This window comes from Salvelinus sp. IW2-2015, linkage group LG4q.1:29 (assembly GCF_002910315.2).
Source record: "Salvelinus sp. IW2-2015 linkage group LG4q.1:29, ASM291031v2, whole genome shotgun sequence".
Classification (NCBI taxonomy): domain Eukaryota; kingdom Metazoa; phylum Chordata; class Actinopteri; order Salmoniformes; family Salmonidae; genus Salvelinus; species Salvelinus sp. IW2-2015.
This window is the reverse complement of record NC_036842.1, coordinates 212,355-238,026: the sequence shown is the minus strand read 5'-3', so window position 1 is coordinate 238,026 and position 25,672 is coordinate 212,355. Positions and strand designations below refer to the sequence as shown.

General features: G+C 41.9%; 1 protein-coding gene across 1 annotated transcript; it reads right to left on the bottom strand.

Annotated features, from left to right (window-relative positions):
- Positions 1 to 1,358: 1,358 nt before the first annotated feature.
- LOC111961064 (complexin-4-like) lies at positions 1,359 to 24,297 on the bottom strand. Its single transcript, XM_023983188.2, has 3 exons — positions 23,965 to 24,297; positions 14,613 to 14,700; positions 1,359 to 2,472 (listed from the first exon to the last, which is right to left on the bottom strand). The coding sequence occupies exons 1-3, from the start codon at positions 24,123 to 24,125 to the stop codon at positions 2,245 to 2,247; spliced, it is 477 nt and encodes a 158-aa protein (XP_023838956.1). The 5' UTR covers positions 24,126 to 24,297; the 3' UTR covers positions 1,359 to 2,244.
- Positions 24,298 to 25,672: the final 1,375 nt, after the last annotated feature.

The following is a 25,672-nucleotide window of genomic DNA, read 5'->3' as shown; positions in this document are numbered from 1 at the left end:
TTCTACTGAGGATGGGCCTCAATGAGATAACACTGACAGAGGAGATTTACGATGTCTTTGGGTGATAAACATGTCAACGTTTTTTATAATCAATCCTCAGGTTGTTTTTAACATACATAATCGATAATATTTCAAACGGACGGAAAACTATACTACAGAGAAAGAAAATGTCGAGCTACAACTCTCCCGTGCATGAACTAATCAAAGGACACCTGATGCGTTTTGATAAATCTCGCTCATTTTTCAAAATAAAAGCCTGAAACTATGTCTAAAGCCTGGTCACAGCCTGAGGAAGTCATTGGGAAAGGAATCTGGTTGATACCCCTTTAAATGGAGGAGGGGCAGGCAATGAAACAGGGATTCTTCCAAATAAAAGGCACTTCCGGGTTGGATTTCCTCAGGTTTTCACCTGCAAAATCAGTTCTGTTATACTCACAGACAATATTTTGACAGTTTTGGAAACGTTGGAGTGTTTTCTATCATAATCTGTAAATTATATGCATATTCTACGATCTGGGCCTGAGAAATAGTCCATTTACCTTGGGAACGTTATTTTTCCAAACAGAAAAATTCTGCCCCCTAGCTGACAGAAGTTAACAGAATACTCTATTTTGTCGAATAAAACAACCATTATAATGCAATACAAGCATTATAACATAATCTTGCAATTTCCCTGTCAGGTCACAAACGTGAAACAAAACGGACCGGGTCGTAGCTGGCTTCTCCACCGACCGTTTCCACATTCTCCAGAATAGGAATATTGTTCAATTCTCAAATTCTGGGATGTAGTAGAATTTGACGGAACAGTTCCTTTGTTCTACTGTGACCCTCTCTCTCCCATACTGCATAGTCAGGGAGACAAGAGTCTCCGCAAGGAATTTACGACGTGGTTGTAAAGTCGTAAAACTGCCCCCCCTCTCACCTCCTAACAGGAAAGGGGGGAGTTGTTCACATCTCTTCTAGCCAATTCACTGAAAGGGCTAGCGCCATGACACCTGTGTAGACTTGCATCTTCCAAGCGTAGCTGGATTGTGCGTTACAGGCCACCCATATCTTGATGCCATCCTTTGCTGGCTTGCTGGGCATATACTGCCGGAGTTCCATAATCTGTGTGCTTGATTGACTCCAAAAGTTCCAAAAGTTCCAGAAGGAGTTTTCATCCAACTGTGTCTATTATATCACGCATTTAGGAATACAATTATTTGTAGAAGGCTTTGGATCTGTAAACAAATATAAACGTTGAGCAATAATGGTAAATAGTCGGTTGTTTTATTAGTCAATGGCTTCCACATGAACATGTGTCATTCTAACTGTACAACATATATTTACATTTAATATACTTTATATATGCTATAATAATCCAGAATCCTTAACATTAGTACTTCAGTGTTAGTGTCAAGCAAAGTTAATGTTTGAGTATGGAATGAAGACTACATATTGTATTCAACTGAGGATTTGTGCAAAACTGCAAATATTTGTCTCTTTCAGGCTTGGTTTATGCTTGTTGTTTGAGATGAACATTGATGGAGGGGATTTTGAAAGTTGCACAATCGTCTGTGTGGATGAGGATTTGCAACAGAATGCATATTGTCAGTCGCATTTGGTCTGCATAGAGTGTAAGAAAAGTGGCCAACTTCACTGTTATTTCTCCATTAATTCATGGGAAAATGTATTAGTTAATTAAGTAATTATCCCAGATTAAATAAAAAGAATAACACGAGAAGGATAGAGGGGGAGCAACAATCTAAAACAATTTATTCATACAACAAATGACCTATCTGGCAAATTAAGGGAACACATCAAAACAGACCATTCACACAAGAGGTTGTTCGGAAGTGAGTTTCCAACAAGACCCTCTGCCATTGGACATACATCTCCAGGGAGCTTTCACAGCTTGGGGGTTGGCGAGAATGAGAGAAGGACCTGGGTTCAAATTGTATTTGTTTTCTTTTAGCTGTGCTTGATTGAACAATGCCTGGCGCAATAGTCCCAAACCAACCCGGGCCATCCATCTGGCAATCCCCAGACAGGCTTAATCAAAACACTCAAAGGAGACTTTGAAAGATCTCAGATACTAATTTTAAACCCAGGTCTGCTGCATGGTGACGACTAGAAACTCTTGGACTGTTAGGAGCGAATCCTAACTTCCACATAAGCCAAGTCTATATGACAATTTTTTTTTACTGAAGTGGAAGTTAAGTTTCACCCCTGATCAGTGAACTGAAATATGGCATTTTATTTCATTTACATGACAGAGCATTTCTCCTCTGCCTTGGCTTTCATCTCCGTCACGGTGGCCGAGGCCTTCTCCTTGAGCTGATCCATGTCCATGTTCTGGAGGTTCTGAATGCCACCCAAGATGGAGTCTTTGTCTTCTTCCTCCGTGGCATCCTCGTCCACCATCTTGAGCAGCTCCTCGGGTACGTCCACATCGTCTCCGGCCATTGCGAGCATGTTATCGTCCTGCTCGCTCTAGAAAGAGTACAGACCAATCCATATAGTACATTATTTTATAACTTGTAATATTATTATGAGTCAGGACATTAGCAAGTAAGACACAGAGATCATGTTCTCGTCCTGCTTGTGTAACGGACGTCACGCTGCTTGCTTAGAAAGTACCGCTTTCTCCTTATTTGGGTCTCACCGAGGCTTGAACCCAGGACCTCTGCCTTATTAGTACACGTTACCACCCTCCCAAAGTGACTCGCTTGACACAAAAAGCTAGCTATTCAGTGGCTCAAGTGGGGACAATTCAGGCTGAGAAGTAAGTTTCACAGATCCCCATGTGCTACACTCGCTCTGTAGAGGAAGAGACCAATATAAAGATTAAAATAGATGCTTGCTAAATGTTAGATTAGCTAGTGAGACATCCTACTAGCTACATTCCTCTGTATAGACCAGGGCCCAGTTTACCAAAAGCATCTTAAGGCTAAGTTCATTGTTAGAACCTCCAGAGCATCGTTACATCTCTGAGCTGTTTCCCAAAACCTTTGTTATTAACGTTGCACCTGAAAATGCTCGTAATCTACCTCCTGCCTCAGACCACTCGTAGAACAGCTAAGTGCATCGTCAGATGCTTTTTTGCCCTCCCAACATCACTTTGAAGATCTCCACTAAACATTAAATCATTATTTACCTGTCTCTCCATGACCACCGATAACTTCACAACGAAGTTGACTATAAATACGAAGTTGCCAAGGTATTTTTCTTATTTTTTTTATTGAATGTTTAAAACATACAATATACTTGCAGTGAAGTCGCTAAACAACTACATCACTTTAGTCATCTAACAGACTCCCATCCAGAGCGACACACAGAAGCAACCAGGGTCAACGCCCTGCTCAAGGGCACTTCGACAGATTGCCCACAAGGTCAAAAACAGGGACCCGAACCGGCGATCCATCAGCCACCGGCCCAAGCTCCCAACCGACAACCCTCCAAGATCACCCCCACAGTTCCCCAAGAGCTGCCCCTCAACCATCCGAGACCGCCCCACAGTCGTCCCCCCCCGAGAAAACATATTTCATTCCGTCCCCCCCAACACACCAACAAACAACAAAATGAACAAAAGACAAAAAGAGAAAGACAAAGGAAAACAGTAAACAACAATGCAGAAAACAAACAAAGGCATCAAGGACAACAAAAATCATAACAGCAAGGCCAACTGAATATGTTTGAGTGCATGTATGGCACTATTTACCTGTGTGTGTCCATGTATGTGCACATTTGTGCATTTGAATGAGTGTGTGTATATGCATGTGTACAAACACCTGAACGGCATCAGCCTCCGGCAAACCAGCATTAGCTGTCACTGCAAACAAACGTTTTCTGTAGCTCTCAATGAAGCTTCTGCGCCTGTTAGCAGGTAGTTTGGCCCACTCTTCCTGAGCTAACTGCTTCAGCTGTCTCAGGTTTGACCTCCCGCGCTCTCAAACAGAGAATTAGTGAACATCAAAGTTAAATCAGGAGAAACGACAGGGATTATCCAGTCGCAGTACATTTCAATGTCCTGAAGCATGACATTTCTACCTTTAGATTTTGTGGCATAGAGAAAGTTAAGATATCAGACAGGGGAGGTGATATTAATAACACTCTGAGTAAAAGAGAATCTTTTGGGATATTCACCCTCCAGACATTATTTCCTAAAGGACTTAATGATGAAATGCCTATGTATGTTATGTTGTAAATTTGAACATGAATTATGTGCCTATTTAAGATTAATCTGATGTTTTTTGTACGATGTACCCAATGACTAATGAAAACTTGCTATGTCCTCATTGTGGTTTTACAGACGTGTTTAATACATCTTATTTATTCACTTTTTTATTCAATATTTATGAAATGCATATTGTTATATTTGGTAGCACTTATTTGTTTTTCCTTTGCCTCCAACCCCCTTCGATGTGTGGAACGGATGTGGGTGGGGCGAGGTCTACATAAGGGTGCAAATTTAAAAAAATTCACAAAAGCTCTGATGATGGCCATGAGGCCGATACGTAAGCTTATTAAATATCAGTGATACTATCAAGAGCAGTGTGCGGTTTCCTTTTTCCTTCATCTTGTTCAATTGTTGCCATGCACCTGCAAATAAGATTGCTCAGATGTGTGAGTGCCTTTTGAATTCAGGTTTGATGGGTGCCTTCTCCAGACTGCAAGTTTCATCTCTTTCCATAGATGTTCGATAGGATTCAGATCAGGACTCATAGAAGGCCACTTCATAATCGTCCAATGTTTTGTTCTTATCCATTCTTGGGTGCTTTTAGCTGTGTGCTTTGGGTCATTATCCTGTTATGAGGACCCATGACCTGCGACTGAGACAGTGCTTTCTGACACTGGGCAGTACGTTTCACTCCAGAACGCCTTTGTAGTCTGGAGATTTCATTGTGCCCTGCACAGATTCAAGGCACCCTGTGACAGGCGTAGAAAAGCAGCCCCAAAACATAACCCAGCCTCCTCCATGTTTCACTGTAGGTATGGTGTTCTTTTCTTTGAAGGCTTCATTTTTTCATCTGTGAACGTAGAGCTGATGTGACTTGCCCAAAAGCTCCAGTTTTGATTCATCTGTCCAAAGGGCATTCTCCCGGAAGGATTGTGGATTGTCAATATGCATTGTATAAAATTCAAAGTCTGTAGATTGTATGTTTTTCTTTCAAAAGTGGAGTCCTCCTGGGTCTTCTTCCATGGAGCCCACTTTCGCTCAAAAAGCGACGGATGGTGCGATCAGAAACTGACGTACCTTCACCTTGGACTTCAGCTTGTATCTCTTTGGCAGTTATCCCTGGTTCTTTTTCTACCATTCGCACTATCCTTCTGTTCATTCTGGGGTCGATTTTCCTCTTGAGGCCGCGCCTAGGGAGGTTGGCTACAGTTCCATGGACCTTAAACTTCTTAATAATATGTGCAACTGTTGTCACAGGAACATCAAGCTGCTTGGAGATGGTCTTGTAGCCTTTACCTTTACCATGCTTGTCTATTATTTTCTTTCTGCTCTCCTCAGACAAATATCTGCTTTGCTTTCTCTGGTCCGTGTTCAGTGTGGTGCACACAATGATACCAAACAGCACATTGACTACTTTTCTCCATTTAAATAGACTGACTGACTAGTTACAAGATTGGAGGCATGTGTGATACTAATTAAAGAAACTAAATAGTTTGATATATCACTATAATCCAATTATTTATTATATTTTCTAAGGGGTACCAACAAATGTGTCCAGGACATTTTAGAATATATTCGTAGAATAAACAATAATTAATCTCTTTTCACTGCTTCTTTGCTTTATTACATGACATACCAATGGCATGCAAGTATACATGATAAAAAATCTTTCAATTTCATCAATTTTCAGGAGGAATTAAGCATTATTTCATTGAGCTGTAATGGTACCAACAAATTTGAGCACGTCTGTATATCTTTCAGCTATGCTGTGTTTAACACACAATTTCAATCTATCTAATCGAATAGAATTGACAGATTGTGAGTTGAAGATAAATACTTCCAAATACTACCAAGATCTCCCAACAGTACTATTTCTAGGGTCAATTTTAGATCAATGTTAAGTTGCCAATGTCTTTGCAATTATTACAAACAAGCGGAAGATAAAATGAAAACAGAGATGACTGCATTAAAAGATACAAAGCCTACCAACAGTAAAAACTATTGGCCTACAGTGCATTTGGAAAGTATTCAGACCCCTTAACTTTTTCCACATTTTGATACATTACAGCCTTATAGGCTGACCCCACAGCTCYCGTCGCGTGCACGAGCGTTGCAAAATAAATTTAGAAATCTATGTTATTCAATTATTGCACCCACACTGCTCGCGCGTGTCAACGAGCGTCTGCGTTGCCAAGGGCTAAAATAGAACTCCTTTCTATTTCTTATGTAGATCACGCTGCAAGTCCTGCCTCTCCCATCTCCTCATTGGTTTATAGAAGCAGATACCCACGTGCCATCTCCTCATTGGTTATACCCACGTGAGTGATTGAAAGACGAACTGTGTTGCTGGTCGGTGTAGTAATACTATGAAAGTTTAGATGCCAATCACCATATAAGTTCAAAGATGAAAAAGCCTGGAAGGAGGAGAGATGACTAGAAATTGATTAATTGTCGGAGTAGAGGACCTTGTGCATTTCAGGTAAAATAACAACTCAATGTTTATATCCCAGAACAAATTAGCTAGCAACAGCAAGCTAGCTAGCTAAATTGCCATAAATGTTTGATGCTTTTCGACCTGTTCCCAAATTAATGTAATTGGTTCAGAGTATGTTTTGATATTTTAACCTACGTGTCGTGATCGCGTTTGGTGTAGGGGGACAAAATACATTTATGCACGATGGCGCACGATGGCGCATGCGCGCAGCCGGTTTGGGTTCCGTGTTATTCTAAAATTGACTAAATTGTTTTTTATCCTCATCAATCTACACACAATACCGAATAATGACAAAGCAAAAACAGGTTTTTAGAAATGTTTGTAAATTCATAGAAAAAAAAAAACTGAAATATTACATTTACATAAGTATTCAGACTCTTTACTCAGTACTTTGTTGAAGAACCCTTGGCAGCAATTACAGCCTTGAGTCTTCTTTGGTATGAGGCTACAAGCTAAGCACACCTACATTTGGGGAGTTTCTCCCATCCTTCTCTGCAGATCCTCTCAAGCTCTGCCAGGTTGGATGGGGAGCTTTGTTGCACAGCTATTTTCAGACATTCAGAGATGTTCGATCGGGTTCAAGTCCGGGTTCTTGCTTGGCCACTGAAGGACATTCAGAGACTTGTCCCGAAGCCACTCCCGCATTGTCTTAGCTCTGTGCTTAGGGTCATTGTCCTGTTGGAAGGTGAACCTTAGCCCCAGTCTGTGGTCCTGAGAACTCTGGAGCAGATTTCATCAAGGATCTCTCTGTACATTGTCCGTTCATCTATTTCTCGATCCTGACTAGTCTCCCAGTACCTGCCACTGAGAAACATCTCCAAAGCAAGATGCTGCCACCACCATGTTTCACCGTAGGGATGGTGCCAGGTTTCCTCCAGATGTGAAGCTTCGCATTCAGGCCAAAGAATTCAATCTTAGTTTCATCAGTGCAACTCAATATTAGGAAGATCTTCCTAATGTTTGGAAAATCCCAAAGTGAAACTATGAGATCAAGTTTGATATTTAAATGATATTGAAATCAATTTCATGTTCAATCAAGTGAGTTTCATGTAATTAGATATTTGGCTACTGTCAAATGTTTTTCCTCAATATATTTCATGATGTGTAGCCTAACATGTACAAATCTTGATTCAGTGCATTATTATAGGGTAAGTATTAGAATAAGCCGCCTCAATATTTACAGCCATAGGTGATAATATCTCTCTAGCTGCTGATCCGTCATCAGTATTGTGGAATAATTATAACGATACGGTAAGATTTGAATAGAGAAAGCTGACTCGAGAGCAGTGGTGCCTTTCTTTTGATCCTATCATTATTGACACATGCCTCAAGGACACACTTAGCAAATGTTCTCTCTGCTTGGTGTTTTAGGAAACGCATGTTACATCTTCGGCCGGTGTAGATAAGATATAGTGTTAAAACACTCATCAGCCCTAGTTCCATCGTTATCGGGAAACCGGACCCAAGGCTCTCTAAAACTGCTCCTTGAGAGTGTTGTGACGTGATGATGGTTATTTTATCAAATCAATTAACTATGTTTAATTATTACGTGATTAAATTAATCATGTAACAATTAACTCATTAGCAATCTTGAGGCACCACGGAAAAAGTTTATTTAATGAGTTACCGTTTCCCTAATTAACTCTAGAATATATCGTTATCATACCAGTCATCCATTAATTATTATTAATACCTCATATCAGTCTCATTCTGAACGTTGTTGACTTCAAATCTGCGCAAACCCTAGTCTAAATGATGATTCAACTATACACAAATTGGCTTAATTATTTATTTACTAACTAACTAAATAATCACACATAATTACATAAACACACAAACAGGATAGATTCTCTGTTGTAACACTCAGAAATTCCAGTCTCAATATTGCAAATGCAAGAGAGAGAGAAAGTTTACGATTGTTCGTTAAAGTCCTAGAACCGGCTCCACTGCCCCTCTTCTTCTCTGGTGGGAGAGAGGGGGGGCTCTCTTTGATCCTAACCCAGGAAGGAAAGTCATGACAAGATCTACCCTCCTTTAGGTTTTTGCTCCAATCCCATTTGTATCTAACCTGATTAATCTTATGAACCAGATAGCTATTAGAGTCATGTGAGCTAGATTAGGGTTGGAGTGAAAACATAGCGGATGGTAGCTCTCCAGGAACAGGGTTGGAGAGCCCTTGTATAGACCAATACAGATATTAAAATCATGTTCTTGTCCGACTCGCTCTGTTGGAGAAACAATAGACATGTTACATTAACGAGTCAGACATCGTTATCTAGTGAGACTCCTGCTCCCACTAAAAGACCAATGCAGACATTAGATAAGCAAGTGAGACAGACAGACATACAGACAGTCTGAACCTACTACTTTCCTGTTTCCTGTTTGCTCTGTAGAGAGAGAGACAGGGCCCAAAACAGTTGTAAAATTCCAAGTACAATCCTGTCTATTTAGAGGCCAACGCAGGCATCAGATTAGCTAGCGAGTACCATCTTACTCCAACTACTGTAACCGTGCATTCAGAAAGTATTTACACCCCTTGACTTTTTCCAAATGTTGTTGCGTTACAGCCTGAATTTAACATGAATTCAATTGAGATGTTTGTCACTGGATTACACACAATACCTCATATTGCCAAAGTTTAAATATGTTAGAATTTTTTGTTGTGTATTAATTACAAATGAAAAGCTGAAAAGTATTCAACCCATTTGTTATTGCAAGCCTAATTAGTTCAGGAGTAAAAATCTGCTTAACAAGTCACATAATAAGTTACATGGAATCACTTTGTGTGCAATAATAATGTTTAACATAATTTTTTTTTTAGGGCCACCTAACACATATATATTTTTTGTGTACCCAACACATACAAATATCTGTAAGGTACCTCAGTCGAGCAGTGACTTTCAAACACATATTCAACCACAAAGACCAGGGATGTTTTCCAATACCTCACAAAGAAGGGGTCCTATTGGTAGAAAAAAAGAGAAAAAAAAGAAGCAGACATTGCATATCCATTTGACCATGGTGTAGTTATTAATTACACTTTGGATGGTGTATCAATGAACAGCATTCTCACATAGGTGTTCCTTTTGTCCAGGTGGGAAAGGGCAGTGTTGGGGCGGTATGCAAATTGGAGTTGGTCTAGGGTATCAGTGAGGATGCTGTTTATGGGAGCCATGACCAGCCTTTCAAAGCAATTCATGGCTATCGACGTGAATGCTACGGGGCGGTAATCATTTAGGCAGACTACCTTCACTTCCTTGGGCACAGGGACTATGGTGGTCTGCTTGAAACGTGTAGGTATTACAGACAGTCAGGGAGAGGTTGAAATTGTCAGTGAAGACACTTGCCAGTTGATCTGCGCATGCTTTGCGTACACGTCCTGGTAATCCATCTGACCCCGCAGCTTTGTGAATGTTGACCTGTTTAACTTCTCTAGGATAGGGGGCAGCATTTTCACGTTTGGATGAAAAGCATACCCAAATTCAACTGCCAGCTACTCATCCCAAGAAGATAGATATGCATATTATTAGTAGATTTGGATAGAAAACACTCTGACGTTTCTAAATCATGTCTGTGAGTATAACAGAACTTATTTAGCAGGCGAAACCCCGAGGACAAACCATTAAGATTCTTTTTTTTTGGTCACTCTCTTTTCAATGGATTTTCATTGGGAATCCAGATTTCTAATTGACCTTCTTGCAGTTCCTACCGCTTCCACTGGATGTCAACAGTCTTTAGAAATTGGTTGAGGTTTTTTCCTTTGTGTAATGAAGAAGTACGACCATCCAGAACGAGGAGGGTCACTTAAAGTTTGTTAGAGGCGCGTGCCCAGAAAGCTAGCTACAGTTTGTTTTAATCCTGTATTGAAAACAGATCATCCCGTCTTCAATTTTATCGATTATTTACATTAAAAAATACCTAAAGTTGTATTACAAAAGTAGTTTGAAATGTTTTGTCAAAGTTTACAGGTAACTTTTGAGATATTTTGTAGTAACGTTGTACAAGTTGGAACCGGTGTTTTTCTGGATCAAACGCGCCAAATAAATGCACATTCTGGATATATATCGACGGAATTAATCAAACAAAAGGACCATTTGTGATGTTTATGGGACATATTGGAGTGCCAACAACCGAAGCTCGTCAAAGGTAAGGCATGAATTATATTTTTATTTCTGCGTTTTGTGTCGCGCCTGCAGGGTTGAAATATGCTTCTCGCTTTGTTTACTCTGTTGCTATCCTCATAATAGCATCGTTTGCTTTTGCCGAAAAGCCTATTTGAAATTCTGACATGTTGGCTGGATTCACAAGAAGTGTAGCTTTAATTTGGTATCTTTCATGTGTGATTTCATGAAAGTTTGATTTTTATAGTAATTTATTTGAATTTGGCGCTCTGCATTTTTACTGGATTTTGGCCAAGTGGGACGTTAGCGCCCCACATATCCCAGAGAAGTTAAAGGTCTTGCTCACATCGGCTACTGAGAGCGTGATCACACAGTCATCCAGAACAGCTGGTGCTCTCATGCATGCTTCAATATTGCTTGCCTCGAAGCGAGCATAAAAGGCATTTAGCTCTTCTGGTAGGCTCACGTCACTGGGCAGCTCGCGTCTGGGTTTCCCTTTGTAGTACGTAATAGTTTTCAAGCTCTGCCACATCCGACGAGCATCAGAGCCGGTGTAGTAGGATTCAATCTTAATCTTGTATTGACGCTTTGCTTGTTTTATGGTTCGTCTGAGGGCATAGCGGGACTTCTTATAGGCGTCCTGATTAGTGTCCTGGTCCTTGAAAGTGGCAGCTCTACCCTTTAGCTCAGTGCGGATGTTGCCTGTAATCCATTGCTTCTGGTTGGGTTATGTACGTACAGTCACTGTGAGGACAACGTCCTCGATGCACTTATTGATGAAGCCAGTGACTGATGTGGTGTTCTCCTCAATGCCATCTGAAGAATCCCAGAAAATATTCCAGTCTGTGCTAGCATAGCAGTTCTGTAGCTTAGCATCTGCTTCATCTGACCACTTGTTTATTGACCGCTTTAATTTTCGCTTGTAAGCAGGAATCAGGAGGATAGAATTATGGTCAGATTTGCCAAATGGAGGGCGCTCTGGTTGCACATTTAAAAACAAATTTAAGTTTCCCTGCATTAAAGTCCCTGGCCACTTGGAGCACCGCCTCGGGATGAGCGTTTTCCTATTTGCTTATGGCGGTATACAGCTCATTGAGTGCCGTCTTAGTGCCAGCATCGGTCTGTGGTGGTATGTAGACAGCTATGAAAAATACAGATGAAAACTCTCTAGGTAGATGGTGTGGTCTACAGCTTATCTTGAGATACTCTACCTCAGGCGAGTAAAACCTTGCGACTTCCTTAGATATTGTGCACCAGCTGTTTGCAAATATACATAGACCCCCACCCCTTGTCTTACCAGAGGCTGCTGTTCTATCCTGCTGATACAGTGTATAACCCGCCAGCTGTATGTTATTGATGTCGTCGTTCAGCCATGACTCGGTGAAACAAAATATTTTTTTATGTCCCATTGGGAAGATATACGTGCTTTTAGTTCATCCAATTTATTAGCTAGCGATTGTACATTGGTCAATAGTATGGATGGCAAAGGCAGATTAGCCACTCGTTGGCGGATCCTCACAAGGCACCCCAATCTCTTTCCACGATACCTCTTCCGTCTTTTTCTTTTGCGAATGACGGGGATAAGGGCCTGTTCGGGTGTCTGGAGTAAACCCCTCTTGTCCGACTCATTAAAGAGAAATTCTTCGTCCAGTTCAAGGTGAGTAATCGCTATTCTGATTTCCAGGAACTCTTTTCGGTCATGACAGCAACAGCAATATTATGTACAAAATGATGCGAAAAACAAAGGGCACGGTTGGTTAAGAGCCTATGAAATGGCAGCCATCCCGTCCGGTACCATTTTATATCCAAATCAAATAGAAGAAGAAGAAGAAGAGATGATTTATCTTTGGAGAGTGAAACTCCTGTAACATCAAACCTTCATTCTAGAACCGATAGGAACCTACATTCTAGACTCCAGGAAGGATTATCTGAAACCTGCGTTAACCTTCCCATTGGAAACCATGATGCCTGCATGGTGTGACGATTCTAAAGATATCCGCCACAGTCTTACACAACAGACTAATTCCAATAGTTTGGCATGCCAGATTCTTATAAACATTTGCATGTCATTAAATATACTTTTTCTCTCAAGAAAGGAAATGTACAATCACATAATTTCACCATTCATTGTGTTCATCAGATGGGCTGATTGTCTTGTACAATACCTTTAATAGAATTTAATAGGACCTTTATGTTGGGTTGTCATGGTGAAACTATACATGCTGGACTCTATAGTTATTCTATAGGTTGTATAGCCTTTGTCATAAACATGTACTTTTACTGATATGCAAAGACAACAACTGAACCTTACCTTATTAATGATATACATATTCATATGTTGTTTATTGTTTTGAAGTGTCGTTGCACATATAGCATTAACATAATTAACAGGAAGATTGAATGCTGCAAGCAGCAAACACAAAAGCCATTATACGTTCGCCTCAATCAGGAAGAATGCTATTTTATACTTTAATAATGTCAATGTATTCTGCTCTTTGCTTCTGTAAGCACAAAGAAATGGTAGTGATAATATAGCTACACAAATCAAAATCATTATAACATAAGACAATCACCTTTTCTTTCAGTGATGACATATATAAAATCAGGAATCCAACTGTACCTTATTTCCACTCGCCATAACGCCTGATTTAAAAATCACTTCCTTATCATGCAGCTTTCAATAGATCCCAATAGATCCAAACAGATCCAATAGATTCTTCTTCAGTATCTATGTGGTACAATATGGGGCACTGCGTGAAGTCTCCTGGTCATTTATGGAACATCTTGCCTACACCCTAATCTGCTGGCAGATCACCTCTCGCTACATGGCCTAAAAAAACGGCAAGTACTAGGCCAGAGGATTAACACAGCCTCTAGCATCAACAGCTACTGCAGGTCACGTTTAACCATTGAGGTGTTCACCATGGAATAGGGTTGGTGTCAAATCTATTTAAATTCAGTCAAAATTTCAATTTACATACAATTTAAGACAACATAATCTCTATCCCAAGATCTCTGCACCTGAGCATTTAACTGTCACTTGTTTGCTTTTTGACTTATTTCCTTATGTAAACACATAAAACAATGCGGAATTCGGGTTTACTTCCAGAACTGAATGGAAATGGAATTGACCCAAACTTATTCTGTTTGGACAGATAAATTGCCTCCCTCAATGTTCCTATGGTCTTACATGTCTGTAGAGGTTCTGGCGTCAGTTGGGACAGAGTGGACGAGTTGGAAACCGGATGTGCGTCACACATCCGACTTGTCTGTCTGAAGAGAACCCTCCCTGGATTTTTTGTTGTTGTTGTTACTTTTAATGGTGCACTGTGCAGAAATCGCTCCGCCATTTCTTGTTTACTAAAATTTGAATTCTTTGGTTAATTTCAGTTTATGTGACAAAACAAGCAAGTATAGTGCAGAGAATCATTGTACCATCCAACCCCCTGTGAAATATATGACCTATAAACAAAAATATAGCATTTTCATTTGATATTGGTGTACTTTACCAAATCGAAAGTAAAAGATAAAAAAACTACACTTAAGAACGGGATGCATAGAAATAACACACAGAGAACAGTTTTAAAGCTTTCTAGACTTGTTTTGAATGAGAATGCAGATCTATAACTCCCATTTTTTTGTGAATTTGGTCAGGTTGCCCAAAAAGTTACATATTGCAGCTTTATGTCCAAGAGAATCCAACATCCTCCCCAGACCTTGCCATTGCCTAGCTTATGTTGCTCCAAGGTCTTGGATTTCTGAGACTCTACAGAGTGACCAGGGATGAGTGACCAGGGATGTAACTAAGGTTGTATGGCGGCCGGGAATAGGTTCTCACCTTTGGGAGCCTGTACTTGTCTCTTAGGCACACCCTCAGAGTTGCCCGCTCAGCCTTCTTGTGTAAGAAGTCTGCGTCTCTCTCCATCCTGAATAACAGAGAAAATGAATGAATGATTGATTGATTAATTACTTGATATCTAGCATGATCAGGTCATGGATAACTGTATGTATGTACAGTATGCATGTATATACTACAGTTGTATATACTACGGTTGGACGCATTAAAACTAGTTTTTCAACCACTCCACAAAATAGTTGTTAACAAACTATAGTTTTGGCAAGTCGGTTAGGAAAAATACTTTGCGCATGACACAAGTAATTTTTCCAACAATTGTTTACAGACAAATTATTTCACTTATAATTCACTGTATCACAATTCCAGTGGGGTCAGAAGTTTACGTTCACTAAGTTGACTGTGCCTTTAAAGAGTTTGGAAAATTCCAGAAAATTATGTCATAGCCTTAGAAGCTTCTGATAGGCTAATTGACATCGTTTGAGTCAATTGGAGGTGTACTAGCGGATGTATTTCAAGGCCTACCTTCAAACTCAGTGCCTCTTTGCTTGACATCATGGGAAAATCAAAAGAAATCAGCCAAGACTAGTTCATTCTTGGGAGCAATTTCCAAACACCTGAAGGTACCACGTTCATCTGTACAAACAATAGTACACAAGTATAAACACCATGGGACCACACAGCAGTCATACAGCTCAGGAAGGAGACGCGTTCTGTCTCCTAAAGATGAACTTACTTCGGTGCGAAAAGTGCAAATCAATCCCAGAACAACAGCAAAGGACCTTGTGAAGACGCTGGAGGAAACAGGTACAAAAGTATCTATATCCACAGTAAAATGAGTCATATATCAACATAACCTGAAAGGCCGCTCAGCAAGGAAGAAGCCACTGCTCCAAAACCGCCATAAAAAAGCCAGACTACGGTTTGCAACTTATGGAGAAATGTCCTCTGGCCTGATGAAACAAAAATAGAACTGTTTGGCCATAATAACCATCGTTATGTTTGGAGGAAAAAGGGGGAGGAGTGCAAGCCGAAGAATACCATCCCAACTGTGAAGCGTGGGGGTGGCAGCATCATGTTATGGGGGGCTTTGCTGCAGGAGGGACTGGTTGAAGCAACATCTCAAAACATCAGTCAGGAAGTTAAAGCTTGGTCACAAATGGGTTTTCCAAATGGACAATGACAGCAAGCATACTTCCAAAGTTGTGTAAAATGGCTTAAGGACAACAAAGTCAATGTATTGGAGTGGCCATCACAAAGCCCTGACCTCATCCTATAGAAAATGTGTGTGCAGAACTGAAAAAGCGTGTGCGAGCAAGGAGGCCTACCAACCTAACTCAGTTACACCAGCTCTGTCAGGAGAAATGGGCCAAAATTCACCCAACTTATTGTGGGAAGCTTGTGGAAGGCTACCCAAAATGTTTGACCCAAGTTAAACAATTTAAAGGCAATGCTACCAAATCCTAATTGAGTGTATGTAAACTTCTGACCCACTGGGAATGTGATGAAATAAATAAAAACTGAAATAAATCATTCTCTCTACTATTATTCTGACATTTCACATTCTTAAAATAAAGTGGTGATCCTAACTTACCTGAGACATATCTATTGTAGGGTATGTAAACATATAAAAGTGGCATTGTTTAACATCTCTGGGATATGTGGGACGCTAACGTCCCACTTGGCCAAAAGCCAGTAAAAATGCAGAGCGCCAAATTAAAATAAATTACTATAAAAATCAAACTTTCATGAAATCACACATGAAAGATACCAAATTAAAGCTACACTTGTTGTGAATCCAGCCAACATGTCAGAATTCAAATAGGCTTTATGACGAAAGCACACCAAACGATTATGTTAGGTCAGAGCCAAGTCACAGAAAAACACAGCCATTTTTCCAGCCAAAGAGAGGAGTAACAAAAAGCAGAAATAAAGATAAAATTAATCACTAACCTTTGATGATCTTCATCAGATGACACTCATAGGACTTCATGTTACACATTACATGTATGTTTTGTTCGGTAAAGTTCATATTTATATCCAAAAATCTGAGTTTACATTGGCGCGTTATGTTCAGTAGTTCCAAACCATCCGGTGATCTTGCAGAGAGCCACATCAATTTACAGAAATACTCATAATAAACATTGCTAAAAGATATAACTGTTATGCATGGAATTTTAGATCCACTTCTCCTTAATGCAAACGCTGTGTCGGAAAAAGCAAACCATGCAATAATCTGAGTACGGCGTTCAGACGACAAATCAACCCAAAGAGATATCCGCCATGTTGTGCAGTCAACAGAAGTCAGAAATAACATTATAAACATTCACTTACCTTTGATGATCTTCATCAGAATGCACTCCCAGGATTCCCAGTTCCACAATAAATGTTTGTTTTGTTCGATAATGTCCATCATTTATGTCCAAATTCCTCCTTTTTGTTCGCGCCATCAGTACACAATCTAAACTCACGACGTGCGTACAAGTCCAGCGGAAAGTACGGACGAAAAGTCCAAAAAGTTCCGTTACAGTCCGTAGTAACATGTCAAACGATGTATAGAATCAATCTTTAGAATGTATTTAACCTTTTATGGCTGCAGTCCCGTTAACGGGATAGATATGACAACAGACTCAACCGCATATTTTCACCATGTTTCTACCGCATAGGTAGCTATCACAAAACCGACCAAATAGAGATATAATTAGTCACTAACCAAGAAACAACTTCATCAGATGACAGTCTTATAACATGTTATACAATACATTTATGTTTTGTTCGAAAAATGTGCATATTTGAGGTATAAATCATAGTTTTACATTGCAGCTACCATCACAAATAGCACCGAAGCAGCCAGAATAATTACAGAGAGCAACGTGAAATAAATAAATACTCATCATAAAACATTTATGAAAAATACATGGTGTACAGCAAATGAAAGATAAACATCTTGTGAATCCAGCCAATATTTACGATTTTTTAAGTGTTTTACAGCGAAAACACAATATAGAATTTTATTAGCTTACCACAATAGCCAAACACACAAATGCATTTATTCACCGCAAAAGGTAGCTATCGCAAAAACCAGCAAAAGATATAAAATTAATCACTAACCTTGAAAAACTTCATCAGATGACAGTCTTATAACATCAGGTTATACAATACACTTATGTTTTGTTCGAAAATGTGCATATTTAGAGCTGCAAACCGTGGTTATACATTGTGAATATGTAGCAACATTTCCCCAGAATGTACGGAGCTATTTTGGACACTCACCTAATCTCACCAAAGAACTCATCATAAACTTTACATAAAAATACTTGTTGTATGTGTAACGTCCTGACCAGAGTTCTTATGTGTTGTGCTTGTTTTAGTGTTGGTCAGGACGTGAGCTGGGTGGGCATTCTATGTTGTGTGCCTAGTTTGTCTGTTTCTGTGTTCAGCCTAATATGGTTCTCAATCAGAGGCATCTGTCAATCGTTGTCCCTGATTGAGAATCATATATAGGTGGCTTGTTTTGTGTTGGGATCTTGTGGGTGGTTGTCTCCTGTGTCAGTGTTTGTGCCACACGGGACTGTGACGGTTAGTACGTTTGTTGTTTTGTATTCTTGTCTAGTTTTCATGTCATTAAATTATGGAAACTTACCACGCTGTACATTGGTCTCCGATCCTTCTCGCCTCTCCTCGTCTGAGGAGGAGGAAGAGCTAGACTGCCGTTACAGAACACCCACCACCAAAGGACCAAGCGCGAGTGGAAAAGGGCAGCGACAGCAGCAGCAGAAACAGACACAGGACTCCTGGACTTGGAGGAGATCCTGGACGGCAAGGGACCCTGGGCTCAGCCAGGGAATATCGCCGTCCCAAGCGGAGTTGGAGGCAGCGAAGGCAGAGAGGCGCTGGTATGAGGAGCAGCGCGGCGACGCGGTTGGGAGCCCGAGAGTCAGACCCAAAAATGTCTGGGGGGGGGGCACACGCGGAGTGTGCAAAGCCGGGTAGGAGACCTGAGCCAACTCCCTGTGCTTACCGTGGAGTGAGAGGGCGTCGTACTGGTCAGACACCGTTGTTATGCGGTGGAGCGCACGGTGTCCCCAGTACGCGTGCTTAGCCCAGTGCGGGCTATTCCACCTCGCCGCACTGGTAGGGCTAGGTTGGGCATCGAGCCGGGTGTCATGAAGCCGGCCCAACGCATCTGGTCTCCAGTGCGTCTCCTCGGGCCGGCGTACATGGCACCAGCCTTACGTAGGGTGTCCCCGGTTCGCCAGCATAGCCCAGTACGGGCTATTCCACCTCGCCGCACAGGCAGGGCTACGGGAACACTCAACCTGGTAAGGTTGGGCAGGCTCGGTGTTCACGAGCTCGTGTACTCCTTCACGGTCCGGTATATCCGGCGCCACCTTCCCGCCCCAGCCCAGTACCATCAGTGCCCACACCATGCACCAGGCTTCCAGTGCGTCTCCAGAGCCCTGTTCCTCCTCCACGCACTCTCCCTGTGGTGCGTGTCTCCAGCCCAGTACCTCCAGTTCCGGCACCACGCACTAAGCCTCCTGTGCGTCTCCAGAGCCCTGTACGCACTGTTCCTGCTCCCCGCACTAGCCTTGAGGTGCGTGTCTCCAGTCCGGTACCACCAGTTCCGGCACCACGCACCAGGCCTACTGTGCGCCTCAGCAGGTCAGAGTCGGTCGTCTGCCCAGCGCAGTCTGATCTGCTTGCCTGCCCAGCGCCGTCTGAGCCATCCGTCTGCCCAGCGCCGTCTGAGCCATCCGTCTGCCCAGCGCCGTCTAGCCATCCGTCTGCCCAGCGCCATCTGAGCCATCCGTACTGCCAGCGCCATCTGAGCATCCACTGCCAGCGCCATCTGAGACATCCGTCTGCCCAGCGCCATCTGAGCCGCCCGTCTGTCCCGAGCGTCAGAGCCGCCCGTCTGTCCCGAGCCATTAGAGCCGTCCGTCAGTCAGGAGCCGCTAGAGCCGTCAGTCAGTCAGGAGCTGCCAGAGCCGCCAGCCAGTCAGGAGCTGCCAGAGCCGCCAGCCAGTCAGGAGCTGCCAGAGCCGCCAGCCAGTCAGGAGCTGCCAAGCTGCCAGCCAGTCAGGAGCTGCCAGAGCTGCCTTCCAGTCATGAGCTGCCTTCCAGTCATGAGCTGCCTTCCAGTCATGAGCTGCCCGCCAGTCATGAGCTGCCGCCAGTCATGAGCTGCCCTCCAGTCAAGAGCTGCCCTCCAGTCATGAGCTGCCACTCAGTCCGGAGCTGCCAACTCAGTCCGGAGCTGCCACTCAGTCCGGAGCTGCCACTCAGTCCGGAGCTGCCATTCAGTCCGGAGCTGCCATTAGTCCGGAGCGACCATTCAGTCCAGAGCTGCCTCTCTGTCCTGAGCTACCTTTCTGTCTTGAGCTACCTCTCTGTCTTGAGCTACCTCTCTGTCTTGAGCTACCTCTCTGTCCTGAGCTACCTCTCTGTCCTGAGCTATCTCCTCTATCTAGGGGGGACCTTTGTGAAGGTTCCTAGACCAGGGTCGGGGGCGAGGGTCGCCACTCAAATGACGCTAAGGAGGGGGACAAAGACAATGGTGGGGTGGTGTCCTCGTCCTGCGCCGGAGCCGCCACCGCGGACAGATGCCCACCCAGACCCTCCTCTTGAGTTTTAGGGGTGCGTTCGGAGTCCGCACCTCAGGAGGGGGGTACTGTAACATCCTGACCAGAGTTCTTATGTGTTGTGCTTGTTTTAGTGTTGGTCAGGACGTGAGCTGGGTGGGCATTCTATGTTGTGTGTCTAGTTTGTCTGTTTCTGTGTTCAGCCTAATATGGTTCTCAATCAGAGGCAGCTGTCAATCGTTGTCCCTGATTGAGAATCATATATAGGTGGCTTGTTTTGTGTTGGGATTTTGTGGGTGGTTGTCTCCTGTGTCAGTGTTTGTGCCACACGGGACTGTGACGGTTAGTACGTTTGTTGTTTTGTATTCTTGTCTAGTTTTCATGTCATTAAATTATGGAACTTACAACTTACCACGCTGTACATTGGTCCTCCGATCCTTCTCGCCTCTCCTCGTCTGAGGAGGAGGAAGAGCTAGACTGCCGTTACAGTATGGCAAATGAAAGATACACTGGTTCTTAATGCAACCGCCGTGTTAGATTTAAAAAAATAACTTTACCATAACAAACAGCTTGCGTTATTGCGAGACAGCGCTCCTCAAAACGGCGGAGAATAGGAATCAACATTTTCCACAGAAATACGAAATAACATCATAAATTGTTCTTACTTTTGCTGACCTTCCATCAGAATGTTGTACAAGGAGTCCTTGGTCCAGAATAAATCGTTGTTTGGTTTTAGAATGTCCATTTCTTCTGTCGAATTCGCGCCACAATGCTAGCCAATGTTGATAACGTTCCCATCTTCTCTCGACGCAAAGAACGGAAAACTCTAAAAGTCCCAATAAACGTTGACTAATCTGATAAAACTCGGTTGAAAAAACCTACTTTACGATGTTATTATCACATGTATCAAATAAAATCAGAGCCGGAGATATTCGGCATGTAAACCGAACGCTTATCAGAAGACAATATCGAGGTACTTCGTGCGCCTTGGTAGACAAAGGAAATTCCTGACCTGCCACTCCAAAAGCTCTTGTTCGACCTCAGATCAAGCTAGACACCCCATTCCACCTTCCACTGCCTGTTGACATCTAGTGGAAGGCGTATGAAGTGCATATCGATAAATATAAGGCAATTGAATAGGCAGGCCCTGAAACAGAGCCTCGTTTTCAGATTTTTCACTTCCTGTATGGAAGTTTGCTGCAAAATGAGTTCTGTTTTACTCACAGACATAATTCAAACAGTTTTAGAAACTTCTGAGTGTTTTCTATCCAATAGTAATAATAATATGCATATTGTATGATCTAGAAAAGAGTACGAGGCTGTTTCATTTGGGCACGATTTTTTCCAAAGTGTAAACAGCGCCCCCCCCTATTGACAAGAAGTTTAACATACATCTTGAATAACGTTCCAACCGGAGAATTACATCAACTTCAATTGAGAGATGGAACGGAGCTCACTCTCACATGAACGCGCCAGTTCAATGCGTGGGCACCTCATGGCAGTGATTACTAATTTCTGACTCCTTCGACCCCCCTTCACATTAGAGTCATCAGACTTAGTTCTATTGACTGTTGATATCTAGTGGAAGCCGTAGGAAGTGAAAACCCATCCATATCTCTCTGTATTTTCAATGAGAGCTTGGTTGAAAATATGGCACACCCAGAAAAAATCCAAACAGGAAGTGGAACTTCTCAGGTTTTTGCCTGCCATATGAGTTCTGTTAATCTCACAGACATAATTCAATCAGTTTTAGAAACTTTAGAGTGTTTTCCATCCAATACTAATAATAATATGCATATATTAGCAACTATGACATAGGAGCAGGCCGTTTACTCTGGGCACCTCTGTGCACCTTTCATCCAAGCTACTCAATACTGCCCCTTCAGCCATAAGAGGTTAACATAAATCATCAATAATGTTCCAACTGGAGAAGTCCTTTGTCTTCAGAAAAGCAAATGGAACAGAGTTCGCCCTCACGTGAACGAGCGTCACGAGCTCAAAGCATTCTGCCAGACCTCTGACTCATTCCCTTCTCATTCGGCCCCACCTCACAGTAGAAGAATCAAACAAGGTTCTATAGACTGTTGACATCTAGTGGAAGCCTTAGTAAGTGCAACATGACCCCATTTCCACTGTATCTTGGATAAACAAAGAGTTGAAAACCTACAAACCTCAGATTTCCCACTTCCTGGTTGGATTTTTTTCTCAGGTTTTTGCCTGCCATATGAGTTCTGTTATACTCACAGACATCATTCAAACAGTTTTTGAAACTTCAGAGTGTTTTCTATCCAAATCCACTAATAATATGCATATCCTAGGATCTGTGCCTGAGTAGCAGGCAGTTTACTCTGGACACGCTTTTCTTCCGGACGTGAAAATACTGACCCCTACCCCAAAGAAGTTAACTTCTCTAGGGTAGGGGGCAGCATTCGGAATTTTGGATGAAAAGCATGCCCAAATTAAACTGCCTGCTTCTCGGGCCCAGAATATATGATATGCATATAACTGGTAGATTTTGATAGAAAACACTCTAACGTTTCCAAAACTGTTAAAACACTGTCTGTGAGTATAACAGAACTGATTTGGCAGGCAAAAACCTGAGAAAAATCCATTCGGGAAGTAGGTTTTTTTGTTGGTTTTGTAGTTTTCTATTCAATGCCATTACAGTATCCATTGACTTAGGACTCAAATTGCAGTTCCTATGCCTTCCACAAGATGTCAAAAGTCTTTAGAAATTGTTTCAGGCTTGTATTCTGAAAAATGAGGAAGTAAGAGCAGTCTGAATGAGTGGACCCTAAAGTGTCACAGAGCTTTTTCATGCGCACGACCGAGAGTGCCTTTCTTGTTTACCTTTTATATTGACGACGTTATTGTCCGGTTGAAATATTATCGATTATTTAGGCTCAAAACAACCTGAGGTTTGAATATAAACATCGTTTGACATGTTTCTATGAACTTTTTTCTATGAACAAAATGGAGGTTTTTGGATATAAAGAGACTTTATCGAACAAAAGGAACATTTATTGAGTAAATGAATGTCTGCTGAGTGCAACCATATGAAGATCATCAAAGGTAAGGGATTAATTTTATCTCTATTTCTGACTTGTGTAACTCTTCTACTTGGCTGGTTACTGTTGGTAATGATTTGTCTGGTAGGCTATGTTCTCAAATAATCGTAAGGTATGCTTTCGCGTAAAGCATTTTTAAAATCTGACACRGTGGTTGGATTCACAAGAAGTTCATCTTTAAACCTATGTAAAATATGTTTTGTTTTCTGAATTTTTATAATGAGAATTTCTGTATTTTTTTTMGGCGCCCAGCAGTTTCACTGGCTGTTGAAGAGGTGGGACGCTAACGTCTCACGTACCCAAGAGAGGTTAAGCAAAGCTGTTATCAAGGCAAAGGGTGGCTACATTGAAGAATTTCAAATATATTTAGATTTGTCACTTTTTTGGTTACTACATGATTCCATATGTGTTATTTCACAGTTTTGATGTCTTCACTATTATTCTACAATGTCAGAAAATCTTTTAAAAAATAAAGTAAAAAACATGGAATGAGTAGGTGTGTCCAACTTTTGACTGGTATGTAGGAAGGTGCAGAATTCCTGCATGGTGCTAGTCAAGGTCAGATGGAATAGTGGTGGTGATGGTGTCATTATGTAGGATTAGCCAGCCATGTTCTCTGCTTTCCATGATCCAACAACAACAGCAAAACAAAATGGAGTTTCAGCGACAGGGCAGTTTACTTACTTCTCCTCCACCAACTGTTTTTGGTACTCCTCATACTCCTCGCGTGTCATCCCTGCTGCTTTGGCTGGGTCGGCAGGTGCCGCCTCCACTTCCTCCTCCCCTCCACCCATAGGATTCAAACCAGCCAGTGGGTTAGGCATCATTGCCTTGATTAGGAACATCTTGCTGCCCTAGACTTGGAGATATAGATATTATATTATTGTAAATAAGACTAGTTATTCCCTATGGTCACTACTGATGGGTTGGGATTCTTAGCGGTTGGTTAATTCCAATAGGATCCTGTATGTCTAGCTAACCTGTCCTGCTGCTTGGATTTGTAGTGAAGGACGCAATGACGGCTTGGAAACAGACACCAACATTTATTTTTTTTACGCCCGGCCGTAATCTGGATTAAACCTCACTACAGCCCCACCATACTAAGAGGCAGATGACCTGGTTGTCCGCATTCTATTTTTATAACACACAACTTTGTGGATTCATATTGATTATGAGACATGTTCAATCAATGGCAGTATTGGTGTACAGCACCATGCAGAGGTCACGGTAACATTTTGAGATTTCAAGATCCCAAAACATTCTTGTTCTTCTGTCTGGTTGGTGCAGACGTCACATACTGTGTGTTGCTTCCACCCGCCCATTGCTAGTAATCCCATTACTTAAGAAAGGTTGGCCCCTCCCATGTGGCATATCTACCAGAGAGTTACATTTATACCCTGCCTGAGCTGAGGGCTGATGGCTGGAGGGGGAAGAGGAGACAGATGATCAGCTTGTTTATCTAGCAGACCTGGGACTCAAGTAGTATTTAAACAAAATGTAATACTCAGCTGTGCTTGATTGAGAAAGCCTGCCACGATGGAACCCAATTGAATAGTCCCAAAAGTGCAAACCCGCTCATCTAGCACTACATACATGCTCATTCAAACACTCAAAGTATTTGAAAGGCTGATTTGAAAGGCACCCCATTCCTCAAGTCTTCTGCCCTAAGTGTGCACTTGTATACTTCCCATTCCTCAACCCTTCTGCCTTAAGTGTGCACTTGTTCACTTCCCTTTATCTATTTAAAGGAAGTGAACTGATGTCAAAACCAATGCTGGAGACTAATGCTTACACCAATCCAAGAGACACCAATCCCCCCCTGCACGTTATGACTATGCAATCACCAATGACCTTTGATAGATTCAGATTAACCCCATGCTTCTTAGATTGCCATTGGAGTGGCTGGAAAGAGATGATATGCAAACAGAAAAGAAAACATCCTTTATATGCAAACATGAATACAAATTTTAGATAACAGAAAATACATAACTGCATACAGATCATAAACATAACTGTGCACAGAACAAAACAGTGTACCAAATGTGCTGAAAGCGGGGCTGTATATGGTCATATTCCCATTATCAAATTATGATATTTACAATTGGTAGGTAATTATATAGGGATAAAGATAATTGTATAACATTTGCCTTTTTCTATAGCTCCGCTGTTGTGTTGGCCGTTGATTGTGCTGTGGCAGGGGAGCCAGGGGAGGCAGCTAACTTATCTTTCCTGGGTGTGAAAGAAATTGAATTGTCTTTTTTATGACGTGACAATATGGTCTGATGAGAGTGGTCCCGTGTGGCTCAGTTGGTAGAGCATGGCGCTTGCAACGCCAGGGTTGTGGGTTCATTCCCCACGGGGGGACCAGGATGAATATGTATGAACTTTCCAA